This window comes from Lonchura striata, chromosome 3 (assembly GCF_050655825.1).
Source record: "Lonchura striata isolate lonStrDom1 chromosome 3, ASM5065582v1, whole genome shotgun sequence".
Lineage (NCBI taxonomy): Eukaryota > Metazoa > Chordata > Aves > Passeriformes > Estrildidae > Lonchura > Lonchura striata.
The window spans coordinates 45,021,543-45,045,973 of NC_140705.1; the positions used below are offsets into that span (position 1 = coordinate 45,021,543).

Below are 24,431 nucleotides of genomic sequence, written 5' to 3' on the forward strand. Positions count from 1 at the left end.
CATCCACACATAACCTTAACAGTATTGCAATAACATTATAAATATTTTTCTCTGTTTCAGTGGCAGTAGTCACTTTTTTCTTTTTTGAGACCCTCTGCTATAAAGAATTACTTAAATCTTCTGCCTGCTTTAGCATTTCCTTGTTTTAGCCTCATGCAGCCAATCTGATTTCAAGGACATTACTTTCAGTTTACAGTAGTCAGAGCAGGATCAAATGTTTGGCCTTCACTGAGGCCACAGTACTAAAACATAAATTTTCTTCTTTTTTGTCTGAGGTGTCATTTTATCATATCAGTGCTTGTAACTATATAACCGTATTAACAGTATTTTCCATAAATTGTAGGTGCACTGTGTTCATAGGTCCTTTTCTCTTCTCCTGCAAAAATACTTAACACCTTGTGAACATTTAAGCCAAAAAACCAAAATATTTTCAAGCCATTCACATGTGCAAGATGCCGTGGTTTTATTTTTGCTAGTCTCTAAAAAGCTGAGCGGGAAATAGTGCTCTACCTTACAGCAGGCGGGAAAACCATCTTGGAATCATGAACTGAAGGTTAATCCCACAGTTAATTATCTTGCAGGCCTTTTGTTATATGTAGGTACAGCTGCCAGTGTTTGGAGGATCTCTGTGTCCTTGATCACTTGCCTACAGGAGGGAGAAAGTGCCCATGGGATCCATTTCTATCCAAAGCCAAGTTCTGCAGGCTCTGTTTTGTGTGGGGCCACTAAACCCAGGCACCTATTTCCTACTGACAGGCTACACTCACTACACTCTTTAGAAAATTCTTCCTCACAATGTATGCTGTCAGTTTTTGATTAAGTAGCCTCCAGTTGGCATTTTAGGAGAGGTGAAAATACTGTGGTTTTATGCAGCTACATTATTTGAAGAAGCAAGTGCTGTTCCATGTGCCCCAGCTACAAATGGCCAGTACTTTGGAGATGAAGTCAGGAGACACTGTGAGAAGTGATGATATTAGGAGTGCCTGCCTGTGAAATATCCTTCATTTCCCTGCTTCACAGCACTAATCTGAATCCTGAAAACAGTCCAACATTTTGCGATCTCTATGATTTTCAGGCTGTCCTTCTCCCACGCTGTGGGAGGACAATCTGTGCCTCCTGCACAGCGACGGATGCCAGTAGAACTCCATGCAGCTTTGTACCATATCCCTTCCCACCCCACCCCATCCAGCAGAGTCTTACCAAGCAAGGAGGGGATGCTGCAGGCACCCTTTGTTCAAATGGGGACATCAGAAAATCTGAACAGAGCAGAGCTTGGAAATTACCTGGCTGTCCTTGTCACTGTGGCTTGATTTTGCTTCCTGAAGATTAAACTCCCACTCAGATTTAGGAGGGCCTGCCTGTAAGATCATGGATCCTACACCTTTCGGATTGCAGAGAACCAGTGGCAGGGCAGCAACTTGAAGAATGTTGCTGGTCATGGATAGATCCAGCTTTTGGATTGTTCTCTGTAGGCTTGAAAGTTATGCTATTTTGCTACTGTTAAAGACGCTGTCTTTCTGCATGGTGTGGTAATATGGAAACTACACAATGAATTGTTCTCTCTCTGGTAATACTTAAATATTTTGTTCTCTTCCATCAAGCAAACTGTTCAAAGCAATATTCTTGTTTATTACATTCCTGAAAATCTAAAAATTTTAGCAGGCCAGTCCTATATGTTAATCTACTGAGAACAAGCTTCTAGTATGCATCTGCTAAAACAATGTTTTTCAGTTTGTGAGGGCAGAGCAGAGCCTGGAGGTTTTGTGAAATGCCTCCCTGTCTGTCAAGGCGCAGTTTGGGCTGACACTGAGCTCTGCAGCCATGAGTTTTTAACCTTTGGTCCTGGAGATGCCCTGGCAGCTTCCTTAGTTTTGCCATAGGGTTTTCTAGCTTGAGTAACATGTTTCTTGTCCAGGTGGGGCACTGGCTGGAAGATGATGTGGAACTGTGAGCTGTTCCTATGGTGACTCTTGTTGGTCATCCCGAGGATCCCTCTTTTTTTGTGATGGATGGAGAAGCTTTCATCCAGGGAAAGAGTTGGGAGATGAAGGGCTGCAGTTGTGGTTCTCCCTTTGCTGCTATTCACTGTACAAGTCCCTTTTACCAGCTCCCTCAAGATCCCTTTCCTTCTTTTGCACTCACCTTTTTCGTTTCCTGCAAAGGTTTCACTGAGTCTTAAGCCAGCACAGTCTGGTTTAAATCCATCTTTTAGCCAGTAAAGAAGCTAATGAAAATGTACCCATAAAAAAGCACTGAATCCCTGTTACTGGTCTGTAGTGACTCTCACCAGAGTAACTCAAGATACTGAGCATGGCAATTCCCTATGGCTGCTTGATTATTCCTGGATGAGGAAGGCAGGAGGCAGAGAGGGTGCTCCAAGCACAGGCTCAACTTTGCCTCTCCTCATGCCACTGCCAGTGGCAGAGGACAAGGCTCCTGTGAGCACAGTCACAGCTGTGAGGGTGGGACATGGCTGGCTGGGGTTGGATACCCAGCTGCTCCCAGCCCTTGGCAACTTGCACAGAAGGGTGAGCAGGATACTTCTTTATTTAAATAAAATTACAGAGCTGAATGAGTGGAGAGCAGATACTGAGTTAAGGATGCCAGGGTGCTCCCAGAGTAGATCTTTTCCAGGGTGAGGAGAGAAAGCAAGCGATGGGAATGAGAGCTGTGAGGAGGTGAAGAGCATCCTCCATGCTGGCTGGGAAAGGACTAGTGAGAGAGAGAAGAAATGACTCCCAAGAGCGATGACTGGGGAGAAGCAAGCATTAGGTATGCTTGGGTTTGGGGGATTATGGCAAAGACTTGACTTCCTTTTCTGTGGAGAAGAGTGTGGCTTCAGGGTGGGGAGCAGGGGTTCCACTGATCCTGTCATCATCCATCCCCATCTGACCTGATCACAATGAGCAGTCAGGAGCCCCATCAAGCTCTCAACAAGCTTGGAGGAAAGGGAATAAATATTTCAATTTTATTTTTCTCTGATTTTTTTATTCTTGTTGCCTTGTTTGAGAGCCTTTCTCAGAAACTGATTCATACAAATGGTGGTTAAATTTTAACTGAACAGTTATTCTGACTGCTGCCTTGTGGCTCGCAAAATTACTTCCGCAGACTAATTTTGGAGTGGGATGTTTTGTCCTTTGACACAATGCTTCAGTATGAGTGATTCTGTGTAATTGCCTCAGTCCTCTCATCTCATTACAGTAAAATGAGGTTGTGTCCCATTAATTCCAGCAGGTGCTGGTTGCAGTGCCCAGACACGTGCCAAGCACGGAGTCTTCCAGAACATTACTTGCATCACAGAGGCATCTCTCACCCTTTTCAGATATCGAAGTTATTTGTTCTCTGCTCTCAGGGTAAAGTAGGTTTGCGGGAAGTATCGGGAAAGCAATCTAAGCCTTAAAATAGAAAGGCATACCCAAGGGAACACCTTTCTTAAGGTGGAAAGCAACTTCTAATTAAAGAGGGGGAGAGCAATCTCCTCCTTTAATGCATCAACACGTGGACTATGTGCAATATGGGTAACAAAACTTGAAGGGACACATTCAAGGTTGACTGATTCCAAATGAAATCCACCTTAAAATTACTGAAGCAGTTTTTGGTATATTGTCCCCTTCCCACATGACATGGCAGCTTCTTTCCTGAGTAGCACAGGGAAAGCACAAGTTCTTCCTTGCCTGGGGGAGGATGATGGAGCTGGAGTCAAACAGTGCATGCAAGTTGCCACAGCTCCCCTGTGTGCAGAGGTGACTGGGTACATGCAAACTTGTTTCTACCTGATGTGTAAATCAAGTAAATCTACGGGTCATAAAAAAATGACAATTCCCAAACAGAAGGAGCAAAAGGTGCAAGATGGGCTCTAGCACAAATACATTGGATAACATTGCTGGAAAACAGGATTTGCAAAATTTTAAGTCCTTGGTGACACCCACCTTGGAAATAATTCAACAGCCAGTCCTGTTTTTTTCTAATATCAGCTTATGTTATGTTCTCAGAGATATGTATACCTTGGGAGCCTGGGCTTGCTCCTGTTCCAGGAGCTCCAGCATCAAAGAAGTGACTTTTGCCTTTTTCTTTCCACTCCAGGAAGCTCATACCATTTAGTGCCTTAAATCCCACACCCCAGGCTTCCACCTCTAGCAGCTTTCCTGCTTGCCACTACATTTTGCTTCATGCAGCCTGGGACCTTGAGGTGAGAGCAGATTCTCCTCACAGGCAGACTCTTCATGGGAATCTTGGGAAAGAAAGTTTTTAGCTGCACTTAACATTTCTGATCTCAGTATTGGCTGCTGCCCAGCCTGCTCAAATGGTTTGCACCATTGCCAGTGGAAAAGCTTTTATAGAAGGGAACATAAATAATTTTCAAAATTGCTTTAACTGTCATAAAGTGTCTCAATGGATAGCATTTAATCAAAACCGAAAATCCCAAATGCTTATGTCAATTACATGGGTTGTTTTTCTTAAATAGTAGAAGTAAGAATGTTCTTTTTTTATTTACATTTTATTACTTTATGCCAGTACAAGGGAACATTTTCAGTTAAATTTAGGTCATGTTTGTAATTTCTTGACTTGCAGGTTTTTACATGAGATTCAGAACTCTCCTACCTGCAGAATTGAGGCTGCTGGCAGCAATGCCTAATGCTTGCCCAAGCCTGAGAAGCTGCCTGAGGGCCCAGAAATCTAGAGTTAAAGCTGCCTTACTTCAGTTACTTAAACACATTTAAACAGTGGTAGGTGTGCCTGGAGATCTGCAGCTAATCTACTTCTGCATTTCTAGGGTCCTGTCCACAAAGGTGAGTATTTGAAGTTTGAAGTAGGCAGTGGGTGACCATCAGCCCTCATTTAGTCTAGGACAAGGGGCTGGTGGAGCTGAGCCTCAGGAAGGGAACATAAGAGGACAGAGACAAGGTTATGGATCAAAAAGTGTTCTCACTAAGCAATCTGCCCTTCCTAATACAAGCAGATTATAATTCTGACTAAAAACCAAACCTTTTTGCTTTAGGGAGATGAAAAGCAGTTACTGGGTTGTTTAACTGGGTGAATAAGATCAGATCAACAACTTGATTTTTGTGGAAATTCACCATTTGCACAGTCAGATAGGTGGGGAGACCTACTGTCAAAAGTAGGACCATAAACTGACTCTCCTTCATCTCCCTTTCCAGTTATGGTATCTGCAGGGTAGATAAAAGTAATCATCAGAGACCACGGTTATGACAGGCATTTGTCACAGGGTTGTCAGTGAGCAGCTCAGCTGAGGTCAGAGATGCGGGTTGCCCATCAGCCTGGGGGAACATCTGCTTCCATTCCTGTTTCACTACTGAAATTTTGACAAACCTTTGGACAGAGCCCTGCTTCTGTTCCAGAAGACAATCTCTCTATTAATTATTTCATGCAGTGTGTTTAATTGCTGCTGCTCTGAGAAGGTCCAGCTTCTCCTGCTGGGAGAGCTATGGCAGTGGCAGCACTGAGACATAGAAGCAGTGCCCCAAAGAAGGACATCTGTCAGAGGGAGTAGGGTTAGAAGGTTAACTTTATGATAAGTTAAGGCCACTAACTTGTCTAAGAAAGGAGAATTGATAAGAGCAAAATTCCTGTTCAGCTGAACAAGGCACTAAGGAAAACCAATATTTTTCCTTTTTATAAAATAAGTCTGGTTTTGCTACATTGTTTAGACATTGTCTGGGTATCACTAGTCCTCTACAGTGGACCTTAATATGTGATTGCTTTTATGGACTACATAAATATTATTCATTCGCTTCAAGCCCACACCACTCCCTGCAGCTTCCAAACTGGTGCTGGGGCTGAAGCCCACAGGTCACCTCTGCCATAAATTTGGTCAATGGTAAACCAGGTGCTGGAGCAGCCCCACCACCATCACTGCCAAAGGCACCCACCATGGGCCCACAGCAGCCCGGCCACCATGAGTTTGAGTCTGTCCAAGCAACACCAGACACCAGCCCACACCCTACCCTGCATTTCTAAGCACTTCCCAAACCTAATGTAAGCAGTTTTCAACCCTGTGGGAAGTTGGAAAATGCTCCAATTTCTCTTTTCCCCTGAAGGAAGGAAAACCAGGTTACACAGAAGGCATGTGGCAGAGCAGAGGACTGAAGCTAGCTCTTTCCGGAGTTCTTGATGGATGCTGTGGGTAATACTTAAAGGCAACTTAAAGACTCTTGCTAATAGCAAATGCCCAGCAAAAAGTGGGAAGTAAAAGCAAACATGAGAGAACTGCTTCCCCACTTCACTCCCAGCCTCCAGTGAGCCTCTGCTCAAGGATTTCCTGGTATCTGTGTGTTTAATTCCCTCTGGCAGCTCTTTTCCATTTGAATTTCTTTGCTTTTCAGGGAAATGTGAAAGTCTGGCATCCACAAATTTCCGTGGCAATGAGATTTACAGCTTAATTACACCCTGTGTAAAGTGTGTGCCTCCTTTTGACGCAAAAACTCCTACCCACAGCTGTATTTGCTGGGCACTGCTGAGACATCATTCCCGCCGGCAGCGCGTGCACGGAGCACTTCCAGAGGGGTCGCGGCTGTCACAGCAAAGCTTTGTGCCACCGCGGCAGCTTTGCTCGCTTCTGCCTCATGCAGCATGTGCTAAAGCTGCTTTGTGCGACAGCTGCAGCTTCAGCTCGGGCTTCCATCAGCACAGCGAGGTCAGGTCACTTTTCGTCTCTGAGCACCGGGAACTTTCATGTGTCAAAGTCCTGATGCAGATGAGACAGCTGTGATTTTCATGTAGAACAAACCTATGTTAAATTAAAAACAAACAAACAAACAAACAAACTGATTTCTCATTTTAATAATAATGTGCACTTTCCCCCCAACTGTATATCTCTCTGGCGTTATGAAGTGATACTTTTTAACATAACCACAGAGTGAGAACCAAAAAGCCTCTGAGCTAAATGTTGCTGAATTACAGTGTCTATAAAAAACCCAGACTGAGAAAGAAATCACAGGTTGCAGACAGGCATCCTCCAGGTAGCCCTGAAGTCTCTCTGGTCTGGCTCAGTGGTAATTTCTTACAGTGGTTCATTAGAGCAATGCTTTTTTAAGAGTTTTGTTGGGATTTACTGCAGTGCTGAATTTGAAGAGCACCATCCTCACAATATCAGAGACTGTGAAGAAGATCAGATTCTGAGTGTTTAGCTACTACAGCTGTTCCCTTGCCTGAACAAGGTGTTATCATTTCACGTGATGATGTTCTGCTGAAAAAATGCAGAAAAACGAGGCAGACAAAACAGTTTGGACAAGGAGACATATTAAAATGGTAAGACAAGGCAGTTTTAATTCACAGCCAGGTCCTGGGTGGCAGCAGATGAGCTGAGGTGTTTTGTGGGCTGTGACTGAGTAATGCAAAGGAAAGCCCTTTCCTTCCTCCTCTCAAAGGTTGGCAGCACAGCTGCTGGAGCTTCTGTAGGCTGTAAGCTAAGCAGAATCTAATTTTGGTAGCCAGATGATATGGCTTTTGCTATAGCCAAAAAGTCTATAGTAGCCTTATGTGAAGTCCAGAGCAGAAGCAGCATACCCACAGTCAAATATTAAATCAGCTTCAGAATATACTATCTTGGCTATCTATTTTTCCCTACATCCATATTTTTAGCTTGATATAGATTAATATAACTGAAGTTTACTGGGCTTTTTGAAACATCTCTTTTCTCCTTTTTTACCACAACATTTGAGGATTAAACCCAGAGCAATCCACTACATATTATTTTTTAAAAATCTTGAGATTGATGTCTGCATTTTGTAAATGTGCTTGAATTTACACACAAGAAATTATGTTCTTAAAATTTAATCTGCACATACATAGGACTGGCTTCCATTCATTCTTTTTCTTTGAAAAAAATTACTTTTTTTAAAAACTGATAATTTCTAGATATTCTTAATGTCATTGTGGGCAAGAAAGGGAATTAACTATAAACATAATAGTCGACTGACAGTCAAAGTCAAAAAGAAAAGCAATGATTAGTCTAACAAGCATAACAGGACTGTTTTTCTGAAATTTTACATTGGGTTTTTTTTATAAAAAGACCATGCCAAGAACCACCAATTACTTGTTGTCTCAATCTACTCTGTTTTTTATTTCTCCACTTCTTTTCTCATCACTTGGTGATTCAGGCACATTAAATTCTATTCAACGGGTTGCCAGTTATGAAAATGACATATTAAAATCCCGAACTGGGTGACTAATATTAATTTTAGGCTCTATTTATTACCTGTTTATGACAACATGATATTGTTCTGCAGGCCTGCTTGTAGTACTCAGATGAGGATAAATGTTCTGTGGGTGGCAATAGTTAGATGTGAATTAGCTGGTGCTGTTTTGCCAGCTGTGACAGATGTGCTGTGCTGCATTCAGTTTAGAGAGGAAAACAATTACCACAAATTGGTAAAATTTGGAAAAATACAGACTGCACACGAGGTTGTGCAGCACCTTTAAACAATGATCCTGAAAGCCTTTCAAAGGTGGTGCAGCAATGCTCTTGGAAACTTGAAGTCCTATGAAGAATGCACACATAGCCTGTCACAAGACCCAAGAGTTTTGCTTCTCTGTGATTCTTAGAGGGTTTTCATGGTCCAAACTTCTCCACCTGGTGCAGCTGCAGCTGTTTCAGTTCCTTCCAGTCCAAAATAGCATCTCAAAAACACTGAGAAACAGAAGAGAAAGCAGACAAAATTAATTTAAAAAAAATAATTATACATACACATACATGTATTTGAGACCCCTACACTAAAGCAGAGCTGCTAGGGGTCACTGAGAGACATCTTGGTGAAGGGCAATTAAAATCACAGAATCACAGAATGGGTCAGGTTGGAAGGGGCCACAGTGGTCATCTGGTCCAACCTCCCTGTTCAGGCAAGGTCATCCCAGAGCACACAGGACAGGATTGTGTCCAGGCAGTTCTCTCTCCAGTCAGGGAGACTCCACAACTTGTCTGGGCCATGTGTTGCAGTATATTCTGTCACTCACACAGGGAAGTTCTTCCTCATGGCAGAAAAAATTTGCAGGACAGGGTAGGAAGTTTGCAAACTAAAGCAAAAGTCTGCTTCCTGTTTTTCCAAAGATACTTTCAATTAGGTAGGATTAAAATATTAGCCAGAAATGAGCAGTAAGCATACTACAGTGAGATGCTGAGAATATGCCTGGATGGGTTTTTCCATTTGGAAGGATTGCTTGGGACAGATATGATCACTAGTCCCTCTGTTGTGGAAAACCATTTATTGTTCACTGTGTTTTACAGAGGATCTGAAAAAGGATAGAACATAGAGAACTGTTATAGCTCATGGGACTGCAACTCTGCAAGAAGCAGAGACTTTAATTAGTCTCTAATGACTAAGTAAAAAGAGGTCCTAAAATCATACTCTGGAGAGTATGGCATTACTTCTTCCTCCTCTGCTCTTAGTGAGAACCTGCAGTGCAGAAGGACTGGGAAAAAGGCTGGCACAGATGGACTTTTGCCCATGTGAAGATAAGCATGCCCAGGAAGGAGCCTTTGGCTGCTCCAGCACTCCAGGGGCACACCTGCTGTGCAAACCGGCCTCCTCCCAGCCACTCCCAGCTCAGACTCGCTTCTCTGGGACAATGATACACAGGATACTGTCAGGGACACAGCCTGAGGCAGGGCTGGAAGACTGGGGAGACAGGAAGCATTCCCAGCTGCTGTGCTCACACAGGCACAGAGTTGGTGATTAGGAATGAATGCCATACTAGCTCCCACAGTTAAGGTGAAGTGGGAAAAGACTGAAAAAACCCACATCCAAGCAGACCAGGATAGGTATTAGCAAACACCAACCATGACCTTCATCATGATGACTAACCAGCTACAACACTGAAATGAGTCTTTCACAAAGAAATGCAAGCAAAACTCTTTCCTCAACAACTGGCAAGATCAATGCCAGGCTCAATATCCTTAATTTTAACCTGTGAATAGGCATTCAATTGGAAAGAGTTTGTGATGAGGTAGTCTTCTCCTTTTCCTCCTAGATGCTAAGAGAAAATTGCTGTACAATCCCTAGTAGTGCTTTCTTTTCCTATTGTCAGGGTAATTTGCCTTTACAGCCCATATGAAACAAATACTCTGATATTCATTTATCAAAACCCAAGATGCTGGACTGGAAAACCAAGCAGGGGAATTACAAACACAACAGGCAAATGCAGGCTCCAGAGTGTGTCTGCTTTACCTCTCAGGGATTTGTTTCAACTTGCACCTGGAGAACCAACCAAAATCTTCAGAAAAAGCCAAAATTTAATAATCTTGCATTTGGTGAAAAAAAAAAAAAAGAGAGCCTATTAAGAGTTCAACTACACTGAGTAACTTACAAATTGAGCAGAGGAAACATACAATGATGTTAAATGCTTACAAACCCGGATCTTTCTGTAGTCCTCTTACTGCCCTGCATTTATGTCTAAAACCTTAATCTCATTTTAACATAGAAAGCAGTGAGACGGATTTGCTAGGATTAGTCTATGTGAGAAAAAGAGAAGTTTAAGGTGTTTACTGGCTAAGGAGTAAAGATATTTAGAGAACTGTTCTGAAACATAGCTTCTAAGGGATGCATTTTTTTCCTAAATCGTTATTAGCAGTAGCTGGACTGAAAAACAAAGCTACAGTAGTTTCCTTTCAAATTCAAAGCAATTCTAGACTTCAGCTGAAGCCTTAAAAATGCATACACAGAAAAAGGATTATGTTTCATTTTTTAACAGAAAGGCATTCACTAGAAAGGAAGCAAATCGTGTCCAAAAAGCAACATTTGTTGATATGAGAAGCCACGCCAGCTTCTTGAGTGCAAGCTACAATATGTGCTGACAGCTTAAGCAATGCAGGGTGCAAGATTAGTCATTGCCCTGCTATTCACAGCGGCTTGTTTCTTCACTGGTAATCTGCAGAAAAGCAAAACAGAATTCCAAACACCAAACTTCAGGTTTTTTAGTTACAAGAGAAAGCACTGAGAAATCAGCATGTGGAAGTGTCCCATGTTTAACTGCAGCATGGAACTGAACCCTGCAAGGATAACTGCATAATGAACAAAATGAAGTCCAATGAAGAAAAGTATTGAACAATTCCTTTACTGGTAGCCTCAGAATTTAGCTTGTAACCTGTTTTTAACCACTTCAGGAGTTGTAAATATATGGCAGACAATAAATTCTGTGCAGGTTCCTGTAAACTTATGACCAGATAGTAGTCTGGCTGCACTGCACAATATTATAGATAAAAGCAGAAGTTTTAGGATTGAACTGCCAGAATATTTACTGTAAGCTTATACGATTAATCAGCATAGGTGTTGTAGCAGGCTTTACTGTATTTATTTATCTGCTCTTACTACACCAAGACTTCAGGATTCTCAGGCCTGAGTTCCTCTCAGAATGAATTGCAGAATATGTTGGTTCACTTTGGTGGCAGAATGTATGCAAATTTTATTTCTCTGTTCTGAAAGGAAAAGTGGAAAGCCTAAACACCTTTTGCATGTTGCTTTTTGGATTTCTTGCAGGTTTGGGTTTTTTTTTTTTGCATTGATACATTCCCACTGTCTACACTTATCATGATCCATTTATGTAAAAGTGATCCAGTGCTTTGATAACAGGAGATACTTAGCCAAATATCTGCAGCATGCAATCAGGAACTGGCCAAGTAGTCTGGACTTGGAACAAGGGATTTTATAAAAACTATGGGTAATTTTGCTTTTAAATTCACCAAGTTTTTTAGATTTTTTTTGTTTGTTGTAACATAAAACATCCATGTAAATCACAAGTATGACATTTTAAAGCTGAAGAGACAATTGAGCATGTTCTTTTAAGTAACAGTGGCATTTTACCTGGACTTTAACATACCAGTGGCATTATATCTGGATTTTAGCATACCAGTGCAAAGGTGTTACCAGTAGTCAAACCTGAAAACAGAAAGCATGTATTTTGGCAAGGCATTTTATTACAATGTCAAATCTTTTTTGTTAGCAGTCAGTCATTGAAAACAATCTGTACACATCTAATTTAGTAAACAAAAATAGCTGTACAACTTTAAGTGATGTGCCCCATTTATGTAACTTGTTATGCTCTGAAGTGATGCTCTTCATTGTTTGAATCCTCACATAAACAATTACTAGTCTTAACATATATTAAAGTAAGATTATATTCTTCTCTCAAAAAGTACAAAAAATAACACTTTACATATACAGTGGCTCCTAAGCTTAGACAGAATCCTGTCAGGTAGAGGGTTTTGCACTTCAACAGACAATGCTTTCAACCTCAAGAGCTCTTCAAAGTGCTTGGCAGAGTGTGTGAACACTATCCCCACTTACTAGATGATGAAACAAGGCACTGAGGTCAACTACCTTGCCCACAATCACACAGAGAGTGAGTGGTAGAACTAACAAAGCAGAATTTGTGGGGTTTCAGTTCTCCAGTGTAACCATCACATCTCATTGCCACTATTCAAGTGCAATGGCTTAAATGTTTCTGAGGAGCAAGATGTGTACAGCACACAGTAAACAGTAGGGAAGATTCAGGGCCAGTTAAAGGCTGCAACAGTTTCAACCCAAACCAAATAAATTTGGTAGTCAGTAACTCATAATGCACTTCAGGGAATGATTACATAGAGAATTATACATTAACCTGCAGAAAAAAAAAGTTCATTAAACATAAGAAATATGGTGTTGCCTTTGCAAAAAGTACTGGTTATCTTAAGCTTGATAGTAGCTCAGGTATAACGTTAAGTTTGTCAGAGAAGTGGTACTTTCTGATCCACAGATATTCTACACATTGTTCTCCTACCAGCAAGATGAACATCTCTGGAGAGTCACTCAGAAATGCAAATAAGGGAAAAGTATCTGTTCAGGAGGCAGAGATGCGTATGAGGCACACAACCACACATTAATTACTTGTGAGGTACTTGTGGAAGACTAAGTATGGTAAAAAAACACCAATCCAGAAAAAGAAAATAGTCTAAAATAAATACAGTTAAAGAAACTGAGTCACTCATCCAAAAACCACCAAGAAATGCATCTTTGGATAGCTTATGCTGCAAAAACAAAAGTGTGACATGTGTAATCCCTGCCGGGATGAGAAGCATTCTCTGGCCTAGCCCTCTGCTGACAAACAAGCATTTCAGAAATCCTGTCCCTGGATAGGATGCTCACGAGATGACTCATTTACTGACAGAGGCTGCTGATGGGATTCGGAACAAGTACACTTTGATTATGTTCTTCACTGACTTGATGGGAAGGAACCGTGTCGTGGCTAGAGTGAGACTGCTGACTTGATTCCTGAGCCAGCTGCACGTGCTGAGCTGGATGTGAAGATCCCGCCAAGTGGATTTGTTCATTTTGTCCTTGATGAGCATGGAGATGTTCTAGTGCTTCCTTGGAAAGAGTGATGACATGCATTTGTTCAGGTTGGGCAGCCTCTATTTGGTTTGCAATCACATTGATACTTTGAATTTGTTCTGCTTGCTCCTGCTGAGCTGAAAGCAACAAGTTTTGCAGCTGCTGCGGTGGCTGTGAAAGGAGTGCGAGGTTTGCAGCCTGCTCTGTCGTCATGCTGGGGGCATTTTCTGCAGTCACAATACTGATGCCTTGATTGTGGCTGGGCATGAAGTTGATGTTGTGTACTGCATCCGTAACCAGCAGCTGAATTTCCTGCCCTCCCGAGGTGGCAAGTTGGTACTGCTGCAGCTGGAGAATGTTTCTCACTTCTTCCGGATGAGCGTTGGTGCTCGGGGCGGTGCTGGCTTCCTGAAACTGCTTTTCCTTGCTGTGAATTTTCAAATGAGACTTCAGATTGTCTAGACGAGCAAACTGCAAACTACATTCTGGGCAGGCAAAAGGCTTTTTGCCTGTGTGTAAGATACAATGTCTTCTCTTAGCACTGGAATCAGAGAAGGATTTTCCACATATATCACAAGTATATGGCTTTTCTCCTCTGCAAAAGGAAAGAATTTGATCTCATTAAAATATTCACTTTGACAATGCTGCTTTCTGAAACTTAATATATAATAAAATACTTAAATGATTACATTGTCTTTCTAAATTGTAAGTACTTAAAGGGTAGTGTTAAAAACATAATCTATTTGATCTCCTGATTATCTCTATTTGACTTCACAAACTTTACAATTAGTATATACTCCAGAGCTGCAGAGATAACTGCCTTCCTCTCATAAAAACAGAGGTACAAGCTCCATGCTGCTTGACCTTGACAAGAATGCAACAACTTTACACAATTCTAAGCACTGAACATTTTAAGAACATTAATTAACAGTGTGGGCTTAAAACCAAAAAGAAGTTTCCAAATCCTAACTTGCTGTCTGTGTCAACAGGACTAGAAATTTTACTGGAAACGTTTTCTTGGACAACAGTTCTCCAGTGATTCACAATTTAAAATGTCTTTATGCTATGCATTGCACTGACAGGCAAAAATCAACTAATGCTGTTAAAGAGACAGGATAGCTCACAGGGCAACAAGGCAATGCTCCAATAACCTTGATACTTCACAGCTACTGTTCTGCTCTCAAACAAAACTTAAAATAAAATTTTCACAAAAATAGCACAGCACTGTTCACTGTCAGTGAACAGAAACAAAACACCAAAGAAGACTCTTACAATATTTTGGCACATGAGTATTTAGGACTTTGGTACTTTCCACTACCAATTTTTAACTTACACAGATTAAGCAAAAATGTTTTTAACAATCATTCAAAATGCAAACAAGTCCTGACTATTCTATAATTAAACAAGCACTACTTCTCGTTATAAAACTAGAAGTTACATTTTAATAGAATGTAATGAAAATAAGACATACTTTACCTGTGAATTCTAATGTGAGTCTGAAGTGAACTTTTAGCTGTAAATGATTTGCCACAAATCTCACAAGTGAAGGGCTTCTCACCTATCAAAAAGAAACGTGACTTCCCTTTTTAAATTGCACTTTTAATGAATTCATTAAAAACATTTTGTATTTTACCATACATAGTATCAAGTATGCACTGTTGGCTCCTCACGCTTCTGTCATGGTTCAGCAGATATCCAAAACCGCAATGAACTCACAAGTCAAAATGAGGGTATAACATTTTAAATGTACACCTCTAGCATTTCTCCTCTTTGAAGATGAAGAATTAGGTGATCCAAGCCCCCAAAGCAACAAAAAGCTGTACCTATGGCACAGATGTGGGTGTTCCCTATGGAACAGAAATGCTTTGAAAAAAGCTGTCCCTGAACCTGGAATGAATGCCATGTTCATGTGCAGCACCATCCAGGTGAGTAAGCTCAAACTTCCAAAGCTGGAAAATGACTCCATTATCTTAAAAACTTGCCTGGCTTTCTATAAGGCTTCATCACACTAGGCCTATGATATTCTGGGAACACCAGTTAGAAAAAAAAAATTATTGTGAGTTAAATAAAATGTGAGTTTGGGGATTTTTTGTTTATTTGTTGGGGTTCTTTTTGGTGCATTTGGAATTCTGATGTCTAATTGAGTAGAAGCAGAGAGGCCAAATTAAATTATAAGAAGGTTCATAGAAACAGATACTACCCAACCAAAGCAAATCCTAATTCACACCACAAATCCTTGTAGCACTGAGGTTCTTTAAGACACCAGACACGAGAATCCAGACCACCACTGTGGTAATTCACACCATCAAAGCATACCAAACCCAGGCACTGGGCAGCAGCCAGTTTCCAAGGAAGCTTCCCATTCAGCATAGAACTGCAATGCTTACCAGCTTTCATGTGGCTTTGGAGGGCATGGATAAAGGATGAGAGAACAAGAAACATTTGTCAGAAGGGACCTCTGGTCATCCAGTCCCAGCTTGCTACTGAAAACAGGAGTAACTTCCCAATTAAACTGTATTTTTATGACACAGTGTTACCAAACTGCTGCCAAAGGAGAACAGTTGTACCTATGTTAATGCCTGTCCCCCAAATGCCTTGGAATTTTACTTTGCTTTTGATGAATTATTATTTCTACGTAATTAATACTGGTATCTTGCATGTCTTTTCTGGTAGCAAAATATATTGCAAGCCAGTTTCTGCTAAAAATCAGCTTAGCTCATATATTTTTGCAACTTACCTTGCTAATAAGCTTCCTCTTCTCATTACTCACCCCAAACTCATTTCCCACTACATTAAGAGAGCTGTATCAGGTTCAGATACAAAACTCTTGCGTGTCAACACCAAGTTCTCTTCAATACAAAATTATGTAAGTATCACATGCTAACACTATTCTAGATAACCAAAAGCTCCCAGAAGCACAAGTTTTGATCTCAGCATATCCCAGAAAACTTAAATCTTTTTCACTTAGCAAAGAAGAGGAAAAGAATGAGATAAAGTATGCTTGAGGCTGAGTTACGTATTACAACTGCAAGCGACACACTCAAGAATAACTTAATTTTGTGAGGAAACAATTGCCACTGTTTCTAGTTTCTTTAAAAGACAAAATTATTCCATGTCACCTAATGAACTTACTCTTCAAAGGGAAGTATTTTATGACATTTATGCCTTGTTATTATGAGAGGATAGATCAACATTTTTATCTCTGTTATCCAGTGATTCATTACCAGCCTGCCCTCTAAATCTCTTAAAACACCCTCTGACGCACTTGCATTAAATCATCCCTCCCAGCCCATCTCCTCTCAACATCTGGTTTATTACAGCACAGTAAAAGCTCAGTGGAAATAATTATTTTTCTGGTCACAGCACTTTTCATAAGCACCCATCCCTCACAGACAAAGGTGTCCATCTCATTTGGACACACACTTTCTGTTGCTTGTCAGCTCACTGCAAGCCCAATACATGCTGGATACAACTCTCCCAACAAACTGCATTCTCAGTCCAGGATTCTATCATGGGAAAGCTAACTGGCATTTTCTGCAGCAGGGGAAAAAAGCCCTCTTCCTGTAATAGGCACTGTTTCTGTGCTGCTGTAACACAAGCTTTTTTTGTGCTTCTGCATTCTTGATGTCAAATTTCTTCATCAGCAACACAGGCATCATTATGTTACAAGTAGAGCAGAAGTTCATGCCACAGAGACAAGTGTAATTTGTTTAACATTGTTTTTGTCCATGTAACTTCAAGAAAAAACAAACCACAAACCCCACAAAACACAAGGTACAAAATTACCTGTATGTGTTCTTAGATGTTTCTTTAGCTGAGCTGCATCCATGAATTTGCGCTGACACTGGTTACATTCCGGCAGTGAACGGCCTTGTCGCAACAACAAAAAAAGTGTCAGTGCCTAAGTGATCCCCTCTATATCTTCCGTGATCTTTGTTAAAGCACTTTCCTGTAAAATAACCACTTTGATATAATATAGAGATAAAACAAAAGGTGATTCCTATTTCTCAATTTAGTATTACCACAGGAAAAGAGGAGACTGACACCTGCTCCTGCCTAAAAGCACCTTCTGTTGAAGCCTTGTAAATTCTGATTTTCTCCACCACTTCCTCTGTGTGTATCTTCATCCTGTTCCAGAAGTGAGAAGAACACTTCCTAAAGCTTGTATACCCTTACTAGTCCAGAGTAGTGGGCAACTAAGTGCAATTTGCACACCAAGCAGCAGACAAAGTTGTTTATACAATTCCTAGCTTCTATGTAACATGAACAGCAGGGCTAAAATAATAAAGTTGTCTGTCAACTACAGTGTAATTAACTTTTTAATCAACATAAGAGCATCATAAGAGCTTCTCAATTAAACACTTTTCTACACATTGCATTACTATACACCATTATGTCTTTTTCACCCTATCCACTGTTCTACCTATCCAAGATAGGACACATCAAGGTAGCAAAGACCAAATACATTACTGAGGAAGAACTTTCAGCCTAAGTCAATCTTTAGGAAGACAAATCAGCATGGACTGTAAGCCTCAATCCAAACTTGTTATACCTGTGTGTAGTCGATAGTGGCTCTTGAGCTGTCTCTTTTGGCTGAAGTATTTCCCACACTGATCACAGGTAAAAGCCTTCTGCCCTGTAGAGAAAATCACTTATTAAAATGTAAGCCATGTCCAAAGCAAGTGTAAGAAAATAAATAAATTAAAAAATTCAGCTGTGAGGAGCCAATTCAGTTTTGATTTGCCTCAACAATGTCAGAGAGACATGGGGAGGAGTTGCACATGTGCCACCTCCAGAAGACACCTAGGAAAAGATGGAGGAAAGCCTTGTCTCTGGAGAGAGCTTTCCTGGCAACGAGTTCATGTCTTGCATGGGACAGCCAGTCAGCAGGGGAACACCAAAGACACTGTACCCCAGAGACACTCTCCAGTCAGATGGCAAAAGGTCTCTGCCAATAGACTGCAAAGGGAGATGGACTGGGCCCATGGTTTCCTGTCAGCAGGCAGACGTTGGGAGGAGCTGGGGGTATGAAATGTAACTGTGTCACAGGCCCTGGGGCTTTCTGAGTTGGACTTTTGGCTTGGGGCTTTTTTGAGACTGTGCTTTTGCTTTTGAGGCTTGGTGATTGACAGGCTTTTTGAAACTTGCTTCTGATTTAGCACTTTTTGAGTCTTAGGCTTTTTGCCCTGGCCCCAGCCTGCCTTTTGGCTCTTCTGCCCTCGCTGGTTCCTCCTAACCCTCGCATTCTGTCCTGCTTCCCTGTGTTCCTGACCAGCTCCCTGACTGCTTTGTCCCAGCATCCCTGCGTCCAACCCCACCCGCCTCTGAGTCAGCCCACTGCTGTGATCCTTGCCACAACTGTGTGCACAGTTCTGGTGGAGGGCTCTGGACCTCCTGCCCGAGTATCCCTCACCTTGTACCTGGTCACCCATCACCGCAGGAGCCGTGCCCAGGCAGGCAGCGTGTCTGCACACCTCCCACCTCGTGGACATTGACAACACTCCCTCCGGTGTAAAAGCCCTCTTTTTCTCTCTGTCTCCCCTCTCTCTCCTCCCATTCCTTTCCCATTTTTCTTCCTCTTGTTCTGTCTTTTCTAGTTCTCTTTAGTAGGATAACTTCTTTTAATATTGTTTTTTCATTACCAATCAACAGTTTTCAGATACAGTGTTTGTCTCATGTGACATTATTTTTTCCCTGACCATCCACTTCTAAAGTAACTCCTTGCAGTTCCCCTCAGTGGAATGTGACACCAGCACACACAAGACGGATCAGAAGTACTTTTTTTTCAGAAAGGCAGATTCTTACAGCAGAGAGCAACATTTGCCTTGAAGTATTTACCTGAATGTAGGCTCATGTGCTCCAGAAGAGAATGCTTTGTTGTCAGAGCCTTACTGCAAATGGTGCACGTGTACGGCCGTTCCCCAGTGTGCATTCGCTCATGGACTTGAAGAGAATGCTTCTGGGAAAAGCCTTTGCCACACTCACTGCATTTAAAAGGACGCTCCCCTGAAAGCAAAAGATGAGATTTTTAGTCACAGATGCATTATTTCTCACTAGATATTCTAAGCTGATAGTGAGATGTGCTGCAATGTTGTAGCTACTGAAAAAATTAGTCTCGATTAGTGGTGAAGAGACAAGCTTCAGACAGGAATAAAAGAATTCTTTAGCTATTGCCATATAATTCAGTGCTTAAACAATTAAATTATTAATTACACTGAAATCTAGGTAAGACATAAAGGTTCTGGGATCTGCTGACAAGAATAAAACAGCAAACACAGAACACACTGTAATTTGAACCAGCATGCTATTTTGGATATTCTTGCTGTAGTCAACAACCAGCAGCTCAACTGTCACTTGCATTTGGCAAATCCCTTAACCTAACCCAAAAGCAGCAGTCGCTGAAGGCCTACCTGTATGGCTTCGCTGGTGAATAGCCAAGAAGTGACTGTACTTAAATACTTTGCCACAGTCTTTACAGCGGGCTTCAGAACCTGCACGTTTTCTTTTTCCATCAGTTCTCTTTGCCAATCCTTTCTCATCCTCATCCCCAAGAAGTTTATAATCTTTCAGTTTGATTGACCTCCTTATTCTACGTTTGCTGTAACGGCTCTGAGTGCTCTGTATTTCTTCAGATTTGGGATCACAGTTTTCATCTTTTTCAGCTGACAGATCAACAGCAGCTTCTGAGCCACAAGCAGGTTCAATTTCTTCTCCCTCTTTCCTCACTGAAGCCTGTTCACTGGCAACTGTTTCTTCTACTTCAGTGTCTTTTTTCATATAATTTTGCTCATTTTGCATGGAGTTGTTTTCTCTCAGCTGCCCATCTTCAGCAGAATTTGCTCCTGATTCTTCTTCTTCCTGGACAACCTTGATTTTCCTTGGTCGCCCCCGTTTTCGCTTTGGTGGATCATCATTTTTCCTGTCACTTGCAACAACAGAGGCTATGCTTTCAGCTGGAGCTGGCAATGCACAGCCTGGGCTGCGGCTTTCCAGGTAGTCTGTACAGGCCCATACCAAGTCAGTCACTTTCAGCAGCTGGGCAGTAGCCAGGATTTGCTCTGTGCTTTTCTCACTGGCACAGAGGCAACCAGTGTAAATAAATTCTAGCAGAACTCCAAAGGTGTCTGCAACCATTCCCTCCAACATGTAAACTGACTGCCCTATTTCACCCTCATTTACAAACATCATTGAGAAGTATTCACTACTGGCAGCCAGCAAAGCTTTGTGGGCTCTGAATTGCACATTCTCCACTATCAGAGTAATGTCACAAAGAAAATCCTTTTTTCTTTGCTCCTCAAAATTAGCTAGAATGGTATCTTTGTGAGCTTTGGAGTGGATGATCAGTTTCTCAGAAGGATCAGTTGTTTTTGCCATTTTAATTATGAATATTAAAGGAGGTGCCTAGAAAAACAGAATAGCTTTAGTAAATAATTATTTTAACAGTTGGCATTATAAGACCCAAGTATCATATTTGTTATACCCATAACAAAGTTCAAGAGTTTCTGAAGCAATTCTGAATCCTCTGAACTTCTGAAAAATCAACACTATTGCTGATATGGAATTTCTTCAAAAAGTATTTGAAAATCCTATGAAAAGGCTACAGATTGTTTTTTAGATCAGAATTACTGCCTATAATTTTATCTCTGATGTACTGTGAATCCTATATTATATAAAAAAATTGCTTCCCTAGCGTCTGAGACTAAAACAATCAGAAACAATTCCTTGGTCACAGCTCCTTAGTATAGCACTGGCTTTGCATGGCAAGGCTTTGGTAGCAGGGCAGTTACAGGGGTGGCTTCTGTGAGAAGCTGTCAGAAGCTTCCCCAGTATTTTACAGAGCCAACACCAGCTGACTCCAAGATGGACCCACTGCCGGCCAAGGCTAAGCCCACCAGCTGATGGTGGTATTACCTCTGAGATAACAGATTTAATAAGGGGGAAAGAAATGTGCACAACTGCATCTGGAGAGAGAAGTGAGAATATGTGGGAACAGCAGCTCTGCAGTCAGTGGAGCAGGAGGGAGAGGAGGTGCTCCAGGTGCCAGAGCAGAGGTTCCTCCACAGCCCCTGGTGCAGAGCATGGGGAGGCAGTTGTGCCCCTGCAGCCCAGGGAGGTCCATGGTGGAGCACAGATCCACCTGCAGCCCCTGGAGAACCCCACACCAGAGCAGGCTGATGCCTGCAAGGCTGGGAGCCTTTGGGAAGCCTGTGCTGGAGCAGGCTCCTGGCAGGACCTATGGCCTCATGGAGAGGAGCCCACACTGAAATGGGTTTGCTGGTAGAACTCTCCAACCCCATGGAGAACCCAGGCTGGAGCAGACTGCTCCTGAACAAGTGCACCTGTGGAAGGGATCCAAGCCAGGGCATTTTGTGAAGAACTGTAGCCCATGGGAAGGACTCAGGCTAAGGTAGTTTGTGGAAGAAGAACTGTCTCCTGCGGGAGAGACCCCACACTGGAGCAGGTGAAGAGTGTGAGGAGTCAAAGGAGAATCAAAGAAAAAGTGCAGTGAACTGACTGCAGCCCCCATTCTCCATTTCCCTGCACTGCTGGAGGGACGAGGTAGAGAAAACTGGGACTAAAGCTGAGCCCGGAAAGAAGGGAGAGGTGGGGTGAGCTGTTTAAAGATTTGGGTTTATTTCTCATTATCCAACAATGATCTCATTGACAATAAAGTAATTTCCTCAAGTCAAGTCTGTTTTGCCTGTGCCTGTTTTGCCTTTGTTCCCTGCTCCCCTCAGCGGGGAGTGATGGAGTGGCTCTGGTGGACAGTGGTGTCCAGCCAGCAACAACCCACCACACTGGAAACAAAAAGGTCAACTGCAGTTTGATCAGTGCAGTTCACTGAGGGACAAGGTAGGAAATCGTATAATAAATTATGCCATGGTTTATTTGAGGTGTTAGGGTGCGGGTTGGAGTAGATGATGTTAAAGGTCTCTTCCAACCTAGTGGTTCTGTGATAAAACTTCACTGGTATCAATGTGGCCAGACTTCATGACTTCTTTTACACGTATTTATGCTTCTGAAAAATTTTCTTTTTTAACACTTTAACACTTTTAACTTTAGTAAGCTTCAGCCTAAGAAGGTAGGCAATACAAACACAGAAACAGCAGTGTTTTGAAGGGTTCTAATATAGAGCTCATTAAGGTACTATTAACAATCAATTTGACTTGCTAAGATCCTTCAATAGTAAATTCGCAAAAGTTAATAATAAACCAAAAAAAAGCATCAATTTCAGAAGACTCCACCAAATATTATGGATGAGCTATGCCCAGAATGTCCTATTTATAAAGCTCAGCTAAACCAAAGATAATACAAGTGTCACATTAAACACATATAAATTTACATATTTGTATTTAGTTAGTGCAACAGTTTCAATGACCTGAACAAATGCTCCATGAAACAGCAGACACTACCTACAGATGATACCTAAAGGCTACTGAGATGGCGAAAAAAGGACTCTTTAGCCCTAATCGGGTACCAAATAGTTCACAGCAGAGCCAAATTCTTTTAATCTGGGAGCTTTAACTTCCAGAGCATGTGAACCCGATGTTTCTAGCTGGAGCACCTTAAAACACAGCTGCAGGTGTGACCCAACCAGCCTTACCGTGCAATATAAGAATTCCTGGACAGCTGCTGCCAACTCTGCCTGCAGGCATCCCCTAACATCCACACGTGTTCCAGACAAAGTAGTGGGTGTTTTGTGAGGACTTCATGTTTAACCAGGAGGTGACAGTATTAGTATTTTGACTGCAAAATCCAAACCACGCAACTTCACTAAAAGCCCCTCACCATTACAGAATGAGGCCGCACTCCCGCAGGAGGCCCCACGCTGCCGGCGCTGCGTTCGGATACGCGCTCCGGCCCGGCCGGCGGAGGGCTCAGGAGCTCCGGGGAGGAGACCCCGGGGGGCAGCGCACGGCCCGGGGCTGGGCCTCGGCACGGCCAGGGCCACGGGCACGGCGCGGATCGCCGCGCCGCGCACCGTGTGAGCGCCCGGGCCGCCCCGGGAGGGAAGGCCGCCCGTGGCTCGCGGGGCAGGAGCAGGGAGCGGGCGCTGCCCCGCGAGAGCCGCGGCCCCGGAGCTCCGGCCCGGCCCGGCCCGGCCCCACCACTCACCGCTCGCCGCCGCCGCCGCCGCCGCCGCCGCACTTCCGGCCGCGGCTGGCCGCGCGCCTGCGCTGCCGCCGGGAGCGCAACGCGGGCGGGACTTGGAGCCGCGGAACCGCGGACCAGCCCGCGGGGGTCAGCCGGTTCCAGCTCCAGCCCTGCCCAGGACAGCCCGCAGAACACACCGTGTACCCAGAGCGTTGCCAAATGCTTTTCTTAAACTCTGTCAGGCTTGGTGCTGTCACCATTTCCACGGGGAGCCTGTTCCAGTGCCCAACCACCCTCTGGGTGAAAAACCTTTTCCTAATATTGAGACTAATCCTCCCCTGGCCAACTTCAGGCCATTCCCATGCGTCCTGTCACTGGGCACCACAGAGAAGAGATCAGTGTCTACCCCATCTCTTCCACTCAGAAAGGAGTTGAAGACTGTGACGAGGTGTCCCTTCAGTCTCCTCCGTGCTAAACACACCAAGTGACTTCAGCTGCTCATCATATGACTTCCCCTCAAAGGCTTTCACTATTATCATAGCCTTCCTTTGGACGCTCTCTAGCAGCTTGATATATCTCAACTTCAGACAAAAGATTTTATTTCTAAGATTTCATGATTAAAAAACTGGCCCAAGAACGTGTGATGTTCGCAGGCCATGCTGGTGCCTGATGGCAACACTCCATGCGTTAATCAGCAGAAACACAGGGTTCACACAAAAGTGGGGTGGGTGCCTTTCAGGGAGAAAAAGGTCTGCAGTCTGTCATCAAGGCCACGGGGCCGATCTCTTGGCTCCTTATACGGGCCCATCATGGCAGTCCCCAGGTAGGGAATGAGTTGGCAGTGCTCCACGAACTGCAAAAACTTCTTCCTGTACATCTGCCGCACTGGCTCTGAGCTCCGGGGATTGTGTGCTGCAAGAATTTAAGCAGCATGTTAGTGTCTCCTATAAACTTTGTGGAATTACATTACAGAAATTTTCAAAGGGACCAAGTCTACCTCTGTTGGCATTACCC

General features: G+C 42.9%; 2 protein-coding genes and 1 long non-coding RNA gene across 12 annotated transcripts in view; all 3 read right to left on the minus strand.

Annotated features, from left to right (window-relative positions):
• Window positions 1–6,785: 6,785 nt before the first annotated feature.
• Window positions 6,786–23,464, minus strand: LOC146767878 (uncharacterized). Its single transcript, XR_014953707.1, has 3 exons — window positions 23,439–23,464; window positions 11,833–11,891; window positions 6,786–8,650 (listed from the first exon to the last, which is right to left on the minus strand). It is a non-coding gene; the product is annotated as an uncharacterized LOC146767878 (long non-coding RNA).
• ZBTB24 (zinc finger and BTB domain containing 24) lies at window positions 11,644–23,129 on the minus strand. Its single transcript, XM_021553777.4, is given in 8 exon segments — window positions 11,644–13,184; window positions 13,187–13,917; window positions 14,799–14,880; window positions 17,109–17,192; window positions 17,875–17,958; window positions 19,161–19,328; window positions 19,733–20,723; window positions 23,112–23,129. Coding segments are annotated over 8 exon segments (2,223 nt in total). The 5' UTR covers window positions 23,115–23,129; the 3' UTR covers window positions 11,644–13,104.
• Window positions 23,465–23,999: 535 nt separating the features above from the next.
• The window catches only part of AK9 (adenylate kinase 9), a 59,181-nt gene continuing 58,749 nt past the window's right edge, over window positions 24,000–24,431 (minus strand). For all 10 annotated transcript variants that reach the window (XM_085574959.1, XM_085574960.1, XM_031504393.3 and 7 more), the window contains one exon: window positions 24,000–24,329. In XM_085574959.1, the coding sequence (XP_085431085.1) occupies window positions 24,127–24,329 (203 nt within the window). In that variant the 3' untranslated portion in view covers window positions 24,000–24,126. The remainder of the gene's footprint in view (window positions 24,330–24,431) is intronic.